General features: G+C 42.2%; 1 protein-coding gene across 4 annotated transcripts in view; it reads right to left on the bottom strand.

Moving 5' to 3' along the window:
* Nucleotides 1-20,066, bottom strand: part of VPS41 (VPS41 subunit of HOPS complex) — a 175,976-nt gene that overhangs the window by 30,433 nt on the left and 125,477 nt on the right. For all 4 annotated transcript variants that reach the window (XM_032430609.1, XM_032430611.1, XM_032430608.1 and 1 more), the window contains 7 exons: nucleotides 19,234-19,363; nucleotides 17,240-17,355; nucleotides 15,442-15,498; nucleotides 12,183-12,244; nucleotides 10,704-10,785; nucleotides 6,255-6,347; nucleotides 862-989 (listed from right to left, as the gene is read on the bottom strand). In XM_032430609.1, coding sequence (XP_032286500.1) covers nucleotides 862-989; nucleotides 6,255-6,347; nucleotides 10,704-10,785; nucleotides 12,183-12,244; nucleotides 15,442-15,498; nucleotides 17,240-17,355; nucleotides 19,234-19,363 — 668 coding nt within the window. The remainder of the gene's footprint in view (nucleotides 1-861; nucleotides 990-6,254; nucleotides 6,348-10,703; nucleotides 10,786-12,182; nucleotides 12,245-15,441; nucleotides 15,499-17,239; nucleotides 17,356-19,233; nucleotides 19,364-20,066) is intronic.

The following is a 20,066-nucleotide window of genomic DNA, read 5'->3' as shown; positions in this document are numbered from 1 at the left end:
TACCCTGCAGTATGCTTCTCTTTTCGCTAGATCAAAGCTCATCTAGGGCATGAGTGTATCCTATCTTTCCCTGAATCCCAGGCATACAGGAGAATGCCTGGGTCACCAAAAGTACCCAATAAATATGAAAAACATTAACCAAGCTTCCATTTTCTGAGCTCTGACTTAGTGCCAGGCGCAGTGCTTAATTAGTTCTTAATTATGACCTCTCCTTTAAGCCTTGAAATCATCCCATAAGCAATGTATACACCTTTTAGAGAAGGACTCAGGTTTGAGACATTAACTGACATGCAGATCCAAGAATGACAGAATCCAGAGCCTCCCTGGGAAATCAATTTTCTTGCATAGTCTGAGACCTGGCGCTCTTGCCTCCCTGAACCACTGCCCCTACGTAGTGCTGCTGACTAGGGTTCCTCTCCTCTGGGAAACAGTCTGCATTACAACTCTACAGTCTCGCACATTTTCCTCACCTGCTAGTTGTTCACTGGAGGTTTACGAGAGGACGTTACTAAGGGTGAATATAGGAAAACGGTATAGAAGGCTCCCTCCTCTGCATCCTCCCCATTCAGAGTCTGCTAGATCTAAAAGATGAAAAACTTTGGGGCGCCTGGGTGGCTCAGTCATTAAACGTCTGCCTTCGGCTTAGGTCATGATCCCAGGGTCCTGGGATCGAGCCCCGCACTGGGCTCCCTGCTCAGTGGGAAGCCTGCTTCTCCCTCTCCCACTCCCCCTGCTTGTTTTCCCTCTCTCGCTGTGTCTCTGTCAAATAAATTAATACAATATTTAAAAAAATAAATAAATAAGAGATAAAAACTTTTCACGTAGGTCGAATTGGAAAAAGCAGCACTAAATTCTACTCACAGTTCTGCCAGGGTTTTGAGTAAGGTCCTATTCTGACTATCTTTCTTCAGGTGATCCCGAACTGCTTGAACGATTACTGAATTGTTGTACAGATCTCCAGGCCATTCTCGGATCAGAGTGGCAAAACCCTAAACAGAACAAGAGAAGAACACTCCTGAAATAGAATAACAATCCAAATAGTTTAAACAATGCCTAGAAGTATTCATGTAAACAGACAAAATAATCTTATGATTAAAACTCTGGCATGAACGGATCACCAATTTTCAGACTCTGGTTTGGGGGTGGCGAGGGAGGCAGAGAATCACTGCGCACGAGTCCCCATTTACCGTTCCTGGAAGTGGGTGGCGTCGGCTGCGTCTGCTCTTACGTATTTGATGAAATGCACCAGTAGGAAAGGCCCCTCTGGTTCTTCCATAAAGCCACGCTGCACACACACACTCTGGCTTTGACTTGCTCTGACCTCAGTCCGGACTAGCTATAACATTCGGACAACACCTTGAATATCCTGAAGATACTGTCCAAGTCGGTCACTCCCCCCACTGACCTTCTGTGCCCTTTGGGTCTGGCCCCCCGTGTGCACAGTGCCTTGTTTCCACAGTGGAGTCGCTGGTACCCCACCTTCAACAAGTTACCATCTTTGTCCTCTTTCCTTTTTTTTTTTGGTCCTCTTTGCATTCTTGCCTCTGAACCTAGTTTTGTTTGGGGGATTTGAGACTTTGGCTGAAGTCTTATCCCCTAGCTGGATCTCAGATTTTGCGGTTCTGATAGAAAACACTAGATCCTCCAATTGGATTCTCTTTCTCTCCTACGGTTGATTTTTGGCCAGGATCCTGGGCAGCCTCTGTCCTCCTGATTCCCGACTTTAGAGCTCATGTTTTATAACTCAGAGTATGGTAGAGCAGTTTACTTACTGATTCTTGGCAGCTTTTAGAGAAAAACCTTAGATGTATTCAAGACAGCAAACAGAAGTAAAAATCTTCATGTGATCGAAAAAAATTGTATTATTAAGTATCTCAACTAATGCTTTAATAAACTACTATGAATTTAGTTAAGTGACACTTAGAAATGAAAATAGTGCGGTGGAATGTGCTTCTGTAAAGTACCAAGATTTGGTAAAAAGAAAACCACAAAGAATCAGGAATACAGTCTCTATTAAAGTCCTACCCAAGCAGCCCTGGGAAGGAAGGCAAGAGACTAGAACAATGGGCAACACTTTTTCCATTCAAACTGTAACCTTCCCATGTAAGAGCATGATTGCAGTTTGATTTGAGAGATGTGGGGAGGGGCATCACTAAGTAAAGATGATGTATTTTTTTTTAAAGATTTTATTTATTTATTTGTCAGAGACACAGAGAGAGAGCATGAGCAGGGGGAGGGACAGAGGAAAAAGAAGACTCCCTGCTGAGCAAAGAGCCCGATGTGAGCCTCGATCCCAGGACCCTGGGACCATGACCTGAGCTGAAGGCAGACGCTTAACCGACTGAGCCACCCAGGCGTCCCAAAGATGACATATTTTATAAAACCAATGAATCAGAACATTAAAATGTTGTTTGAGCCAAAACGATACTTTGGATCAGGTTTCTATTTTAAGACTCTGTAACGTGTAAGATAAAAATGTCTGAAAAAGATTCCCATCCAAACACTGGCAGCTCTCAGTGGCCCTGAGACCAGGAATCATACTGTTTGGGAAGAAGGAGGCGTGGCTCCATTTCCTCTTTTCCTTAATTTATGTGACAGCCTGGCAGTACCACCGACTCCTAATACAAAGTAAGACAAAACGACCGGTCATACCATGTGACAAGAACATGATGCCTCCAACGTAAACCGACACAAACACCACATCTCACGTCAGGCTTTTCTCTGCTAACCTGGCACCGTACGCCCTTGAATAAATGTGCTAAGAAATACTGACACCATCAACCTGTGGTCTTTTTTATTCATCAGAGGACACGGTTTATCAGGGAGCTGTTACGACCGAGTGGGTGACGTCAGAGAACACCTCAGTGCCCATCACAGTAAGTACAAGGTTAAAAGGTATTCACTGAATGAAATGCCATGGCAATTGTCCCGCTTTTAATATGCTTATGTATCTGTCATTAATAATAGGAAACAAAGTTGAACTCTCTGTGGTGCTCGGGGGGCGTCATCAGTTGGTGCATGGTATTAGAAAGTAACGCTGCTAGGTCGTAAATAAAAAGACGAAGCTATCTGCATTTCAGTAGAAACCCCACACCAGCAAGTCAGGAAGCATCATTACCTCCAAGTAAATACTGCCACTTCATATCTTTTTAGGAAGAAAAGAAAACTGAGAAGCCAATATTCTAGAGAAGTACAGCTGTTTTTCTAAAATCCGGCCTTTAGTGCTGTTTAGTAGCACACATAATATGTGATCAAAAGTGTTAGGCAGAACACTTCCCTGCTCAATTATGTGACAATTTAATGCAAAGTTAAACACGAAACCAAGAATGATGGAAGCTAAACGATTTATAAGAGCTTAGGACAACAAATTATTTATACCCTTTTTTTTTTATTATGTTATGTTAGTCATCACACATTACATCATTAGTTTTTGATGTAGTGTTCCATGATTCATTGTTTGCATATAACACCCAGTGCTCCATGAAGAACGTGCCCTCTTTAATACCCATCACCAGGCTAACCCATCCTCCCAGCCCCCTTCTTAACAAGTACTGACCAAGCAGACACCCTGAAACATTCAGGAAAAAAACATCTACAAGCTCTAAGCTTAAGTCATGCATCTTCCTTTCTGTCTCAGTCAACAGTCTTCTAGACATGAATCGACAGGATAACTTTAATGACACAGAATCTAAAATAGTTTCTTGAAAAAGAATTGAATCATGTGAAAGAATTATAATAGAATCATAAAAATAATAGAATTGCTTTCTCATGGTGAAATCGCATTACTTTAAAAAGAGGACAAGTAGACCAAGCTTCAGTATTTCGCAATAAAATTCATACTTTTCCCCACCATTTTCACACAACACTCATAATTCTCTTTCTTTTGGAAAGATGTACAGACAGAATATTTATGAGAGCCACCGTATGTACTCAGAACATAATGGAAAGAAATAGGAGAAGTCCATTAAAGTTTTTATTCACTGAAGAAACTTCTTCTGATAACTATGGCCAATAATGGCCTCTCATCAGATCTTTTACAGAACATATCACTCTGCCCATGTCACTTACGTTCTAGTTGCTTAAAGCTTATCAATATCACCTCTCCTCTCAGCCTGTAAATCTACTGAAGACAGGACTGTGTTAAGTTTCTCTTGGATCCAACTGAGTACTCAGCCCAGTTCTAGGCCATGGTAGGTTCTAAGTAAAGCTATGTTGAGTTGAACTGAATAGGAAATGCATAGGAAGCATGCCCCTAGCCTCCATCAGCTGGTACCCAACACAAACGACAGAAACTATTACCATAAGCTCTTCTAGAAGATGTACATTTACTCTAGAAAGAAATAGATCCACGCTGTTACAGCAGATTGGATTATAATACACAGTAATATGAGAAAATGTTGCTTCCATTAGTATGCACAATTATTTAATGAAGTTAATTTGTTCAAGTTTAATTCATGCTGAAGCACTTAATCCCTTCCTATGCTAAGAACACAGGTTTATAAAAGTAAAGGAACTGTACGGATCACACATGCTTCAGGCTGCTTCGGTCTTCTGTATCCAGGAACACCTAGCTGACGATAACTGACCAAACACCTGAGATATCCGGTACGGGATCACTATCGTAAAGGTCCCTAGAGATCTTTAGATCTAAAATTCACCTCCAAGTTAAAATGTAGTAGTGTTTGCCATATTACCCCTTCTTAAGTTGAATCCATTATTGGTAAAAAAAAACAAAAAAAAAAAAGGGCCCTGACAAGGCATTAATGCTCAGTAGGCGCTCAGAAGCTAGACATTCCTTTCCTCATTCCCTCTCCTCCTCGACGTATTAATCTTTTCGCAAACCACCTCAAATTCTTGTGCAAATAAAGTCTTCCTTATCTTTACAACCTAACACCAAACTGTAAGAAGGCGATGACAGCCTAGAGCATACCACAAGGCACTGAAATGAACACTTATCACCGGCTTAGGCTCCTGAACTTCATAAGCAGCTGAAGACGGTGCCATGCTGACGAGTGACAATGAAGGGCGCGGCGGAAGCTGACTCACAGCCGCCCAGGGTTCGACGTCACAGCTGTGGCAAAGAGCTTACCAGCCATGTCTAGAGTCTGCCCACCAGAAATCTTCTTCCTCTGGTCACCGGGAAGAAGGTGGAGTCTTAGCTTTACTAGAGCACTCAGCACATTATATAATAATTCGTTTCTATCATGGTTTCTCAACCTCAGTACTATTGGCATTCGAGGACAAATAATTCTTTGTCATGGGGGGGCTCTCTTGTGCGTCGTCGGATGCTCAGTCAGCTGCATCCCTGCTGGCCTCCATCCACTAAATTGGTGTCAGTAGCACCAATTACCTAGTCATGACAACCAAAAAAGGCCTCCAGACATAGCCCAATGTCCCCGGAGGGCATACTCAGCCCCTGTTGAGAAGCCCAGTTTACATGCTCGCGTGTGACTTGGACCATGAGCTCCCACTGAATGCGCGTCGTTTCATTCACACCTGCGTGCCTGGGGCCCACCACGTGCCCGCAATATAATAGATAGCACACGGATATTTTCTGCATAATGCGTGTTAAATCAACCAACTTTAAAAATTTTAATCCATTTTAGGTGCATACAAACACCAAATTTAAATTCAAATCCAGGCATGCCTATTTTTTAAATGTATGCCTGTGAACAAATTATTTCATTTCTTTAATCTTTGGTTTCCTCATCTGTAAAATTGGATATTGCCGTTTATAGTGTTGTCGGGAGTACAAAATCGCAACATGCATGTGAGAGTGGGGAGCATATGGTGGGTAAGTGATGTAACTACTGCTTCTCTCCCTCATCAATAAACAAACAGATCCTGTCCAATCCCCTTCCCCATTCCTGCCACCCTAGTTTCTCTTTAATCCTCTTCCGGCAAACTTAGATCTGAGTCTGAGGCTTTAGGCATCAATAGCAGCTGCTAGTCTATGTACGAAATCACCACACAGCACTTGTCCTTCTTCTTCAGCTTTCTCAAGGAGCCAAACAAAGTAGCTTTAGGAAACCAAAAAGGAATTAAGGAATCCTGCAAAACATGCACGGATGAGAGGTTTTCACTGTCCACACAGACGTGAGCTGTCATGGAGAGCGTCACCTCAGTTTCATCCAACACCCGCAAACCGAAAATCTGCTCCCTCTCAACCGCCTGCTCCACTGTATTATTTTTCTCGATTTCTTACCATTTTCCCATTGAGAGCAAGTAAATATGACCATGTCGGAATGCCGTACCTCATAATCACTTTCCAAAAATTCATGTAAGATCATTTCATAGATGAGTGGTTTCAGAACTGGATCTCCTCTTGGCAAGTAAGGACTAATAGCCTAAGGAAGAAAAAGGAAACGAAATCATTTCAGAAGAGGCAAAACTATACTCCAATTATGCAGAAAATATGAAAGTACAGACCTTCTGCAACCCATCACAGGGTTACGTTCTGACAGACCCATCAGAAATTGAAAATATTTTAAGTCAGAAATGTACTGAGAACACCTCCCTCACTGAATACCACAGCTTGGCCGAGCCTGCTTTATACATGCTCACACCACGTACGTGAGCCAACAGTTGGGCAAAATCGTCTAACACATGGCCTATTTTAGAATAAAATGTTGAATATCTCATTTAGTTTACTGAATATTGTACTGAAAAGGAAAAAGAGAATGGAATGGCTGTGTGGGTACAGAATGGTGTGAGCGTGCGGGCTGCTGACCCTGGCGAGGGCGTGGCTGAGCCGACCAGGAGCTGCAGTCGCGGCCCGGCCCCACATCCCCCCAGAGGATCATCCTGTGTATCACTAGTCCTGGGAAAAATCCAAGTTCAAACTGTGGTTTCTACTGAATGTGTATTGCCTTTGCACCACTCTAAAGTTGAAAAATCGTAAGCTGAACTACTGTAAGTAGGAGACCATCTGTGTATTTCTACTTTTAAAATGTAAGGCAACAGAGTACTTTGGAAAATTATTATGAAAAGAAAAATTTAAGTCAACTCTACCTTCTTATGACACATTACAATATATTTTTGAAAGTATATATGAGATTACTTTCTCTCTCTGTTCTTCCAGACAAATTAATGAAAATCTAAATAATAGGAAGGAGAACGTCACAGAGATAAAAGCCACCTTAAGTAGTCACGGAGTTACAGGTCATCTATTCATATTTTTTTCTCCTTAAAATGGAATATATCACTCTTTAAAAACTCATAATCGTTGTTTGAAATGAAAGGAAAATATACACCTTGCATTCTTTAGCTGTTTCAGTGTGGTGTTAAGTGTTGAATTTGCAAACACTGTTGAATGACTCTGCAGGGCACTATGTACCAATTGCCGTACTTTGTTCTGGGGACGCAGAACTAGAGTCACCATCCCAAGGGGGCTCAGAGCCTCAGGGGGACAGTATGCAGACATCTAAACAGCCAACTGCAAGACTGGCTGCTAAGTGTTACATAAGCAAGGCGTTAACAAGGTGCTGTGACTGGCAGGGGCGAATCCTGTCTCCTGAGGCAGACATGACAAATGCCAGGAGTCTATGAGGCAAAGAAAGATGGGGTAGGGCACCCTGGCAGAAGGAACAGCATGAGGAAGGGCACAGAGCCATGGATGTGCACTGTGTGTTAGGGGAGATCAGAGTGGCTCCAGGATGTGGGACAGCGGTCCCAGAAGGGAGAGGAGGCTGGGGAGAAAGGCGAGGCGGGGCAATGAAAACAATTTGGATTTTATACTTCGAGAAGAAGCGAAGTGCAAACAGCAGATTTATTTTTTAAGCAGCTAGCTCTGGGGTAGGGTTGTTCACAGATCTGTCAGAAGGCCCCTGCAACAGCACATTCAAGAGTCGAGGCCATGGCCCCCGAGGGGAGGAGAGGCCCACTGGTATGGACAAAGAAGGACTCATGACAACCGAAGATGTAACAGCATGAGGAGGTGAGTCAGATGTTCTCATCTGGGCAGTGGCTTGGAGCTCTTAGGCACGGAGGAATGGGTACACTGTCATGTCACAGATACAGACCGAAAGGAGGAGGAACAAATTTGGAAAGAAAGGGATTCACAATGATTTGAGTGATCATTACCAGCAGTTCCTACAAGGAAAAAAGGGCCATCACACACTTCCAGCACAGATACTGAATTTAAAAAAAAGGTCTGGGTCATGGAGCCATCAGGCTAAACATGGCCACAGGACTGGATAAGGAGCAGCCCAACAAACAAGACGAGAAGATTCCCTGGGGCAAGCGCACTCGTCACAGAGCGGGCAACCTAACTGGGAATTTTTTTTAAAAAAGATTTTATTTATTTATTTGAGGGAGTGAGAGAGAGAGAGAGCGCGCGCGCACATGAGCGATTGTGTGCACAAGTGGGGAGGAGGGGTAGTGGGAGAGGGAGAAGCAGACTCCCTGCTGAGCCGGGAGCCTGACCCCTGGGATCATGACCTGAGCTGAAGGCAGACACTTAACCGATTGAGCCACTTAGGTGCCTCATAACTGGGAATGTTTAAAAACATATTCATAACTCCAAGAGAACACTGCAAAGGCTCACAAATATTGAAAACGTTTTAAACGTTTTAAACAAACATAGGAATACTTTATTGTTTACTTTGGAAGTTGTGCATTAAGTTGAAAGGTCAATTGTTTCCTTCGAAGGAAACAATCAGCAAAACTAAGAGGCAACCTTTGGAATGGGAGAAGATATTTGCAAATGATATGTCTGATAAAGGGCAGTAGCTAAAATATATAGAGAATTTATAAAACTGAACACTCAAAAAGCAAATAATCCAGTTAAAAAATGGGCATAAGACATGAATAGACATTTTTCCAAAGAAGATCTACAAATGGCCAACAGACGCATGAAAAGATGCTCAACATCACTCACCACCAGGGAAATGCAAATTAAAACCACAATGAGATATCACCTCACACCAGTCAGAATGGCTAAAATCAACAACACAAGAAACAAAAGAGGAACCTTCTTACACTGTTGGTGGGAATACAAACTGATGCAACCGATGTGGAGAACAGTATGGAGGTTCCTCAAAAAGTTAAGAATAGGGCGCCTGGGTGGCTCAGATGGTTAAGCGTCTGCCTTCGGCTCAGGTCATGATCCCAGGGTCCTGGGATCGAGTCCCACATCGGGCTCCCTGCTCCTTGGGAGCCTGCTTCTCCCTCTGCCTCTCTCTCTCTCTCTGTCTCTCATGAATAAATAAATAAAAAATTTAAAAAAAAAAAAAAAAAAAAAAAAAAAAAAAAAAAAAAAAAAGTTAAGAATAGGGCTACCCTATGACCCAGCAACTGCACTACTAGGTATCTACCCAAAGGATACAAAAATACTGATTCAAAGGGATACATGCACTGTGATGTTTATAGCAGCTTTATCAACAATAGCCAAATTATGGAAAGAGCCCAAATGTCCACTGACTGATGAATGGATCAAGCAGATATGGTATATACACATATACAATGGAATATTACTCATCCATAAAAAAAGAATGCAATTGTGCCATTTGCAACGACATGGACTGAGCTAGAAAGTATTATGCTAAGCAAAGTCAGTCAGAGAAAGACAAAAACCATATGATTTCACTCATACGTGGAATTTAAGAAACAAAACAGATGAACATGAGGGGGGAAAAGAAAAAGAGAGGCAAACCGTAAAACACTCTTTTTTTTTTTTTTTTTTTAAAGATTTTATTTATTTATTTGAGAGAGAGAGACTGAGAGAGAGAGAGCATGAGAGGGGGGAGGGTCGGGAGGGTCAGAGGGAGAAGCAGACTCCCTGCCAAGCAGGGAGCCCGATGCGGGACTCGATCCAGGGACTCCAGGATCATGACCTGAGCCGAAGGCAGTCGCTTAACCAACTGAGCCATCCAGGCGCCCCAAACCGTAAAACACTCTTAACTACAGAGAACAAACTGAGGATTACTGGAGGGGAGGTGGGTGGGGGATGGATTAAATAGGTGAGGTATTAAGGAGGGCACCTGTGATGAGCACTGGGTGTTACAAGTAAGTGATGAATCACTAAATTCTACACCTGAACTAATATTACACTGTATGTTAACTAACTGTAAATTAATAAAAACTTGAAAAAGAAAAAAAAAGTTAAAAACATGAAAATATCAGCTACATGTTATAGCTGCATAGCTACATGGTCCAACTTTTTCATTCGCCTTCCAGCAAATAAAACATTATTTGAAAATGCATTAATTCTTCACTGCATTTGAAAAAAGCCTCATTTTATAATCTGCAGGATGTGATTATACCTGCTTTCCATAGTCATTAAGAAGAACATAAAAACTTCAGGGGCGCCTGGGTGGCTCAGTTGGTTAAGCGTCTTACTCTTGGTTTCAGCTCAGGTCATGATCTCGGGGTCCTGGGATTGAGCCCTGCATCGGGCTCTGCACTCAGCAGGGAGTCTGCTTGAGATTCTCTCCTTCTGCTCCTTCCCCCTGCTCTCTCTCTCTCTCTCAAATAAATAAATCTTTTAAAAAAACCATAAAAACTTTATCTAAACACAGAATTAGAGGAATATAAGATATATTTTATACATATAAAATATAATCAGATTTATATTTTGTTTTTTCTTCCTAGCTAACACTTGCTTCCCGGGAAAGAACTGATTACTACTGTCTTAATTTTATTTCCATCTCAATATCAATATACTACATACAAAAATTCAGAGTTAAAAATAAGGCTGTGCTTACCTTAAGCTGTCCAATTTCTTTAAATTTATAAACTTCGTATTCCCAGAGTGCTGCATTTTTCCCAAGAATTTTCTGGCATTTGCTGGCAGTAAAAACATCCCATGGAGAAAGGAAAAAAAAAAAAAAAAGAGTAAGTAGACATTTCCTGTATTGGTTTAGATAAATCTCTCATCCCAGAGTTTTGACAAATTTCTATCTCAAGTGCCAATGCACATAAAGGTATTACTAGATAACCACTTGATTGCATATATACAAGGTTGACAGAAATCATGAAAATTATTACAAAATACTTACAAATAAAGATGAATCTCTTTCAGAAGACTATGATTAGGGGCTTTCCCAATGATTATCCTGTTCTGAGTTTCCTACTTATCCAGATGAGCACTGCTGGCTTGGGGACCTTTCTCACCTTGAAGAAATGTCATCATACCCCAAAGTACCCATTTAAACCACTTCTTGAAGGGCTTTAAATAATGGACTACAAAATCAGACTTCAGAAATTTAGGATCCTATCATAGTAGATAATCTGGAGAAATATTTATATATGAATAAAAACTTAATTTACACATCAAAGAAACCGGTCTTGCTAAATCTTAGAAAACGAGAGGTCGGCCTGGAGGCTACGTTCCCAGGCTGTCCCGCAGTCCTGGAGGCGAGCACTGTGAAGCTCCGGGGGGAGCCACGCACACACACCCACACGACCACTACGTAACATTTACGCTCTTGTCCACCACAGACCCCTGCAAACCTGAAGCCTGAAATCTGGTCACTTCCATTGAATTACCACCCTCTTGCTGGGAGACAACTCTCCTTGAATTATAAGCAGCAGCACTGACTGCCTTCTCAAGGATGCTTGTAGAGTGAACAGCCCTAGAAATGAGAGACACAGATAGCGTTTCCCTCCAGAGCAAAGGGCAGGATTGTTTAGTGTCCAGCATAATGAATATATCACGTTTCTCTGAAGCTGAAGGCAGGCAGGCTCAATGCCCGTTATAAAAGAGTCAGAGACCCTAAGCTCAGGGTCCCGCTCCTGTAACACAAGTGACGGTCTGTGCGGCACGTCACCTGGCCAGCTCTGTGTGTCGTGCTGCGGGAACTGGGGCTGTGGGGTCCAGCACAAATGCCAATACTCTGGCTACTACTACTGCTGAGCTGGCCTGCGTCTCTGACCCGGGAGTCTCGTGCCTTCTGCCAACACCCATGTGCTAACTCGTTAGCTTACAAAAAGGGTAAACTCTCAGACTCTTCGTGATTTTTGACATCTTTCTCATTAAATTCTCTTGTTTGGTGAAAATGAGACAGTAGGTGGGTTAAGTAACAAATCCATTCTGTGGTTAAAGTCACTAATACTCAAAAAGTACCCCGTAAGAAAGATTTTAAAAAAAAAATGTTGACCTCAGAAAATGGCTTATTTTAGTAAAGTTAACATTTCTCAATTCTATTTATACTAACAAAAAACTGTGAAAATGTCATTATTACCGTGCTGCTATGTCATACTCTCCTTTCTCCACCAGGTGGTTTATATATGCCAAGCCAATATCCTAGGGAAAATTAAATGAAGGAATTTCATAATTAACCAGAACGCCTGCAAAGTTGAGCCTCAGTTCCTAAGCAGCCCATGACATCAGGGTCCTCCTGGCACTACGGGCTAGAACCTGTTTTATACATCTTGATGTGCTGTATGTAATTATGCTCATTTCCTTCTTAAACAGATTTAAATGTACTTGTATTTATATTTTCACAAATTTTAGAATTCACAAAAAAATAATGTTCCTACAGTAAAGGCTCCTAACTTGCCCCCAATTAAGACATTTTCTACAAAAGAAATCTGCAATATTAGAAACATGATCCAACAATCTCATGCTGTCACTGGATATAAAATGGCTTCCGGTGCTTTCATCTGTAAGATGTGAGCTACCGGTCTCCTCTGTATCACACCTGCAGAAATGCTGTAACACACACACAACGACAGGACAATCTGCAGAAACGCTGTAACACACACACAACGACAGGACAATCTGCAGAAACGCTGTAACACACACACGACAGGACAATCTGCAGAAACGCTGTAACACACACACAATGACAGGACAATCATATTAAAGGGAAATACTCAATCTTAAAGTTAACATTACTGTGAAAATGAGCTAAAAAAACATGTGATTCACACCCATGGGTTTACAGATGAGGAAACGGGTTCGCAGCACGGGCTGGCTTCTGAGCAATGTTCATTTGCTTACGCCACCTCTGTTCCGAGAGGATCGGAGGTGGCCTGGGTCACCGAAGATAAGACAGCTCTTGCCTGATCTCCCCCCAGGACTCTTCTTGTGAAATATTATTTCCAACTAAAAGCATTTTCATGAGCAGCTTAAACTTATTATATATAACAAAACTTGGATTTTAAGTTCTAGTTTATGTACAAAGAAGGTGGTGTGGGATTTCCTCCCGGATGGCAGAAATGGCAGTGGCCCTGGCCCATTTCTCTCTCTGCCTGCCTGGTATGAAATTACGTTGTGCTAGGAGAAAAAGAAAGCTGCAGGAAAATACTAATTGTTCATAGTTTATTAATTTTTTACATAGAAAATCCTATGTAATAATTTCCAATCTGTAGAAACTAGAGTTAAAAAAAGGGTGCCTACCTTTACTTTTCTGCAAACAGACCACATATCACAGTATCTATGGAGTCTCTCTGTCCAGGGTCAGAGAAGACAACGGCTCCTTTGCAGACCCATTTCTCCAACCTTTCTCCTCATGCCAGGCCTCCTGCCCACTGTGGAGCTTATTCTGCCACTCATCCTCTTTCTCTGTCCTCTTTTAACCTCACCCCTATTTTCTCTTTTCCCTTTAGCATAAGCATGCTCAGTGTCTCTCCCACACAAAATACCCACCATCACCAACGACCTTCTCACGACAGCCCGGCCCCAGCCGCAGTCTGCACTCCCTTCCACTTCACAGCCAACATGCCACTCTACTGCATCATCTCCTCCTCCCTTTTCACTCCTTACAGCATGTTGAGAATGAATAATATAGAGAAAATTCACTAGTCACTTTCCTATTGCCAAACCCAGTGTACTACCGACTAGCTGAGCTTGTCTGACCTTTGACCTGCTCACTTCAACTACTTCAGCACCTTACTCTGCTTACCCTGAAATGCTCTCCTCTCCCAGCTCTCATGACAACCATCCTCTGACCGTTCAAAAATGGTTTGGACGTGTCATCCCTTGAGTGTTGGCATTCTCAATGGTTCCATTCAAGTTCTCTATTTTCTGAGGCGAGACACTCAACCCATGTGGACTGGTTCAAACTCATGACTTCCAGTCACACCTGTTTGCTGACAAATCTCTGGAATCTATTTCTGAGCCCAGATCTCTTCCCTGAGCTCCACTAGGATGTCCCAGAGATGGCCCAAATCTAATGTGTCAAAACCAGTATTAATCCTCTCACACCTTCCCATCCTGTTCCCCCTGGCATAGTCTCTCTCGCTCTCTCTTTCTCTTAGGGAATGGCAATACAATCCACCAGAGGCCCAAGCCCAAAGACTGGGAGTCACACCAGATTTCTTGCTCTCCTTGCATAAGGAGCCAGTCACCATATCCCACAGAGTCCAGCTGAATGTATCCTCCATCTGTTTTCACCTCTCCATCCTGACTCTGGAGGTCTCATCCTTCCACCTCCATAGCAAGAAGGAAGCCATTCCTGATTGATTCCCATTTCAGCTGGCCTCCCTCTGGCCCCTTTCTCCATCTGAGAATCTTTCTAACTAGCAGATCTGATGAGGCACTGAAAGCACAAACTGGCTTATAGAGGTTCCAAGATGGAGCCACGCTCCTAATTATACATGGCCCTTCAGAGTCTGGCTCTTGCTACCCATATATACTCTCTGCAACTGGCCCACATAACCAAGCAGGCCAAGTGGTTTCACTTCTCTGCACTGCCACATATACTTTCCTATTGGGCGGAATGCCTTCTGCTCCATTTCTAGATAATCCTAATTTACTCTCCACAATTTTGAAGGGGCGGGGGGAGGGGAGAGATGATCTGGTTCCCTTTCCTGCTTTGGGTTCCTGAGTTATTTTTACTTGTATACTCTCTAGACATTAGGCTTTTATGTGGAGTTTTAGAAAAGTTTAAGGTGAGAATTTGTGTTACAACCCCAAATAGCCATAAATACAGTTTTCATCTGTAAACAAGGGTCCTGGACTCACTGATCTCTGAGGACCCTTCACATTCTCTCTGGCTTTCTATATGCACATCCACTGTCACAGTTAGCAAAGAAACGGGCTTTCAGTCACTAAATTTTTCCAGAGTCTAAAATGTAATGAAAATGTTATGTGAGGTCCTAGATTAGTCTCCATAACATAAATGACTCTTATTATGGAGACACTGAAGCAATCTGGTTTTATGAAATGACTCTTGATAAATTTTGTGATAATGTGATTTTACCTATGATTTAAAGAAACTTCCCCACACATAACCAGAAAGCTTTGTATTTAAAGTGCATTTCACAAATCCAGGTTCCAAATTACCTAAAACTGCCTCTTAGGAGGTGTTCAAGTCTCTTGTTTACAAGCAGAAACGGATTCAATAAAATGAAATATTTTGACCTTGCAGGAGAGTTAGTCTGAAATAAAGTCTCAAAAGGGTAGGAAAAATCTGTTCTTTTCAAATTACTTTCAGTCTCATTATACCTTAATCAAAAGGTAAAGTTATGCTTCAAATAATAAAATTACACACTTACTAGAATCTTATGTCTTTTAATGTTCTTCTGGCTGATTTCAGCTGCCATCAAAGCTTCCTATATTTACAGTATGCATGATAAAAGGAATCAGAAAAGAAGGGAGGGAAAATGAGAGAGAGTGGGAAAGAAAGATATTGAGGTTATAAACACTATATTTATTATGTTTTAAAGTTCTGCACTACATAAATAAAGCCCCATTTTCCCGTGGCTTTTGCTTCAAGCACGGGCGTTTTTAATGTTATGGTTGAATGAACCTCACTGCATTCAAACTCAAACAAAAGCAGTCAACCAAAATGAAGACTTCTCTTATTTCCATTTGAATGCATTTCCACATTAGGATATTGGAATCTCATTTCAGCTACAAATCAAAATACAACAAAATCTCCTAGATTCAAACAAACAAAAAAATTCATCTGTCATTCTAAATCTGCATGACATACATTGACAAAGGAGCACTTTTCCTTTATGAAATGCAAAAAAATAAGCCATATGCAATTAAGATTTTGAAAATCCCTGATTTTACTTTTATTTTGAAAAGTTCATAATTATTACTTTAACACAAATGTTTAAACCATAAAATTACTGGGGCGCCTGGGTGGCTCAGTCAGTTAAGCGTGACTCATGGTTTCAGCTCAGGCCATGATCTCCAGGTCATGGGGTCGAGCCCCGCATTGGGGCTCAGTGCGGAGTCTGCTTGTCCCCTTCCTTCCCCCAACCCTCAAATAAATACATTTTAAATAAATAAATAGATAAATAAATAAAATCTTAAAAAAAAACACATAAAATTATTTACAGAACTACTGGATCTGAAGCAATATGGTAATAACTGAAATATAAACTTTTTGTATCAATACCTGGACTCCAGTTTGTACACGAAAAACATTTTTCCCCCAAATCCTTTCAGGGGGTCACAAACTTAAAGCAATATATAAGTGGATTAGTTTTTGTTTGTTTTTAGCTAATTATTAGCATATAAGCCCAACCAGAGAGTTTCTCTAACCAAACCAACATAATACTGCCTTTTCAAGCTTTTGAAGTCAGAAAGGTTTTCGTTTTTAAAAAAGAAAAGCTCGGGGCACCTGGGTGGCTCAGTCGTTAAGCGTCTGCCTTCGGCTCAGGTCATGATCCCAGGGTCCTGGGATCGAGCCCCGCATTGGGCTCCCTGCTCAGCGGGGAGTCTGCTTCTCCCTCTCCCACTCCCCCTTGCTTGTGTTCCCTCTCTTGCTGTGTCTCTATCAAATAAAAAATCTTTAAAAATAAATAAATAAATAAATAAATAAATAAATAAATAAATAAAAGAAAAAAGAAAAGCTCATCATGGGACATTTTTCTATTCAAATCAGTCTGATTCAAGACTCAATGGAGTGGACAACATCATTCTATCTAAAAAGTAGTTCAAATGAATATGGGTTCAGTGAATAATAACTTCATAGCTTAACTTTACACATGAAATTTGCACAAATGAATGGTACCACTAAAATATATGAGACAATTCTGAAATACTAGCTCCATTTTATTTTTCCCAAAAAGCCACAAAACAAACACTCAGATAGGCTGGATCAAACCCACTCCGCTCCCTCTACCACCACCTCCTGCTCCACTGAACAGTAAAGCCAGTTAACCCCCTTGTAATCTTTTCCCCCCTAATTTCTGAAAAGGGTATTGGAAAGTTATTAGCCTCCTATATATTTTTAGCTTAGGGCATTCTAATTCACCTACACAAAAGATTTATTACAGAAACCTTTTATCCTCTGTTACAGATGTGTAAATACTTTAAAGAAAGCAAAATCAAAACTACCTCGTATTTCTTCTTTTCAAGGAGCCAATCGATGTGGTCATCTTGGTCTCGTTCCTTGGCTACCACAACATCTCTTGGACTCACGATGTAAAAGAGCGATTCCCCTTCAGAGTACTCTAGAGGTGAGGGAAGAAAGGAACAGTGTGGGCAACTCAGCAGTAGAAACCTGGGCCGTGGTTTCAGAGACTTGGGTTAGGTAACCCAACTCCAGAGGGAACAGAAAACCTGCCTACCTTTGGAGCAAGTGTGTTTGGCTCTGTTTGAAGGTGGGAGTGCTTTAAAAAACATTTACATGTAAAATTATTCAAAAAAAAAAGAAGGGAGGGAAGGAAGGAATATCAAAAAACTTAAAACAAAGTAAGGTAGGTTTATAATTCTGTGTTTAACACATTAACATTGTGACCTCGACTGAAAGATGATGATCAAAATTCTCCGCGTCTCTGGTGTATCAGAATTCATCTTGTGTATATAAACTTAATTTATGGCCATTTACAACACTGTTCTATTTTAACAGAACAATTACACCCCACAGTTGGCGATAAATGTTTCTTCCTCATCAAGGTCAAGGCCATCTACAGCATAAATGACAGATGCCCCAAGCCCTGGGGACATAATCTATCATTCCAGCATGTTGTGCACAATGCCGATCGTGAGGGTTTCCTGCAGAATTCAATTATACAACCTGTTCTGAAGGGTTTCTAAGTGTGCAGCGGAGTTTGCTCCGAGCAAAATACCTAGCTCAGATACTTCCAGTTGTGAGTCACATTTGCTTTTTGCCAAGTCCAGAATAGACTCACACATTTCTCAGCTGATTAGGGGCCACATATAAGAAAGCTCTGACTGTATACAATATTTCTTCGTTTCCTTTGGCCAAAATGAAAACTGAAAATATTCTGAAAACATGTCAATTGTTTTGGAAGCAGGAAAGAATTTCTAAAAAAAAAAAAAAAGCTTAGGCTGTTCTACTTTCATCAATGTGTTTTTATTTATTTATTTAAAAGATTTTATTTATTTTTTGACAGAGAGAAAGCAAGAGAGGGAACATAAGCAGGGAGGGTGGGAGAGGGAGAAGCAGGCTTCCTGTGGAGCAGGGAGCCCAATGTGGGGCTCGATCCCAGGACCCTAGGATCATGACCTGAGCCGAAGGCAGCTGTTTAACAACTGAGCCACCCAGGTGCCCCACCATCATCAATGTATTTTTAAAGGATATGAGGACACTCGAGCACAGAGGCCCCAGTATGACCAAACAGCAGTGGTTCGTCCTTTATTTCTGGGCAGTGACCAGTGCATTCATTCATCCACTCTACAAATATTCAGTGAACACCGAGTATTTGTCAGGCACTCTTCCAGGCTCTGGGCATTTGGTCACAAACAGAAAGAGGACTTCTCTGCCATTCCAGAGCATACTTTCCAGATACATAAAGTCGGGAGTCGTATGGCAACCACAGAATCATGCTGCCCGACGTCAATGTAAGTGTCACACTAAACAGGACAACAGACAAAATCTGAGAACAAAGACCATGGAGCCTACTCACCTCGGTACTGGCCCCAGGCCTACCCGTCCCGTCTGCTGTGTGAGCTCAAGCACATTCTTCAATATGTCTGGGCCTAGGGCCCTCATCTTCGACACGAGAGGTCTGCCCAGGTAGTCTCTACGACCCTTGCAGCCCCTCAATTTAAATTCCTGGTTGTGCTAATCACACGAAAGGGAAAAAAACCCACAAGTATAAGAAATAACATGAGCCAGGGCGCCTGGGTGGCTCAGTCGTTAAGCGTCTGCCTTCGGCTCAGGTCATGATCCCAAAGTCCTGGGATCGAGCCCCGCATCGGGCTCCCTGCTCAGCGGGGGGCCTGCTTCTCCCTCTCCCACTCCCCCGCTTGTGTTCCCTCTCTCGCTGTGTCTCTCTCTGTCAAATAAATAAATAAAATCTTTAAAAAAAAAAAAAAAAAAAAAAAAAAAAGAAATAACATGAGCCAGAGCCTTGGTCTCTCACCTAAATGATAATCTCTACACTCATTCTCCTGAAAGCCTCTCACGGTCAGAGCATCGGAAGAGATCTCTTCACAGGTTTCAGAGAGTGGCTGGATGATATCCAGTCTCGGCCTGGCACAGTATTCTCTTTCCTGGGGGGAAAAGAGAGGGAAAGGCGTGTTCTCATTACGTTTGTAGAACCTGTACAAATTCGTTCCAGTCATAATTAAGTGCACTGGCTTCATAACTTGGGCAGATGTGAGCCCTTCTAACCACCTGCATGGACAGCCTCATCACACTGTATTTCCTGACCTTTTGTGTGACATCAACAGGACAGGCGCTACTGAGCCCCTGCAGCCGTCCGCCACTCAGCTCCAGGGCACGGCCACCGCACACTTCCGCAACTGGCTTACGTCTCTTCCTCACCAACGTGAGAAAGGGTAAAAATAACATTACAAGCTGCCAAACCACTACCGGTAAGCTTACTGGTGATGCTGAAAAGCCACACAGACTGAGAGCTACGTCGACAACAGAGCACGCTGAGAAGGCAACGGTCACCATGGGCACCACCCAGCGTGACAGGCAGGAGTCACTGGCGGCTAGCGCAACCGAGAAGCCGAGTTTTTAATTTTATTTCTTTTTCATTAATTAAAACTTAGATAGCCACATATGGTTAATGACCATAGTTTTGAACAGTGCAGTTCTAGGTCAAGAGAGAAGCGGGGGGCACCTGGGTGGCTCAGTCGTTAAGCGTCTGCCTTCGGCTCAGGGCATGATCTCAGGGTCCTGGGATCAAGCCCCACATCGGGCTCCCTGCTCTGCAGGGAACCTGCTTCTCCCTCTCCCACTCCCCTT

Source organism: Phoca vitulina, unplaced genomic scaffold (assembly GCF_004348235.1).
Source record: "Phoca vitulina isolate PV1807 unplaced genomic scaffold, GSC_HSeal_1.0 scaffold44, whole genome shotgun sequence".
In the NCBI taxonomy this organism is placed as follows: domain Eukaryota; kingdom Metazoa; phylum Chordata; class Mammalia; order Carnivora; family Phocidae; genus Phoca; species Phoca vitulina.
This window is presented reverse-complemented; position numbering and strand designations above follow the sequence as displayed.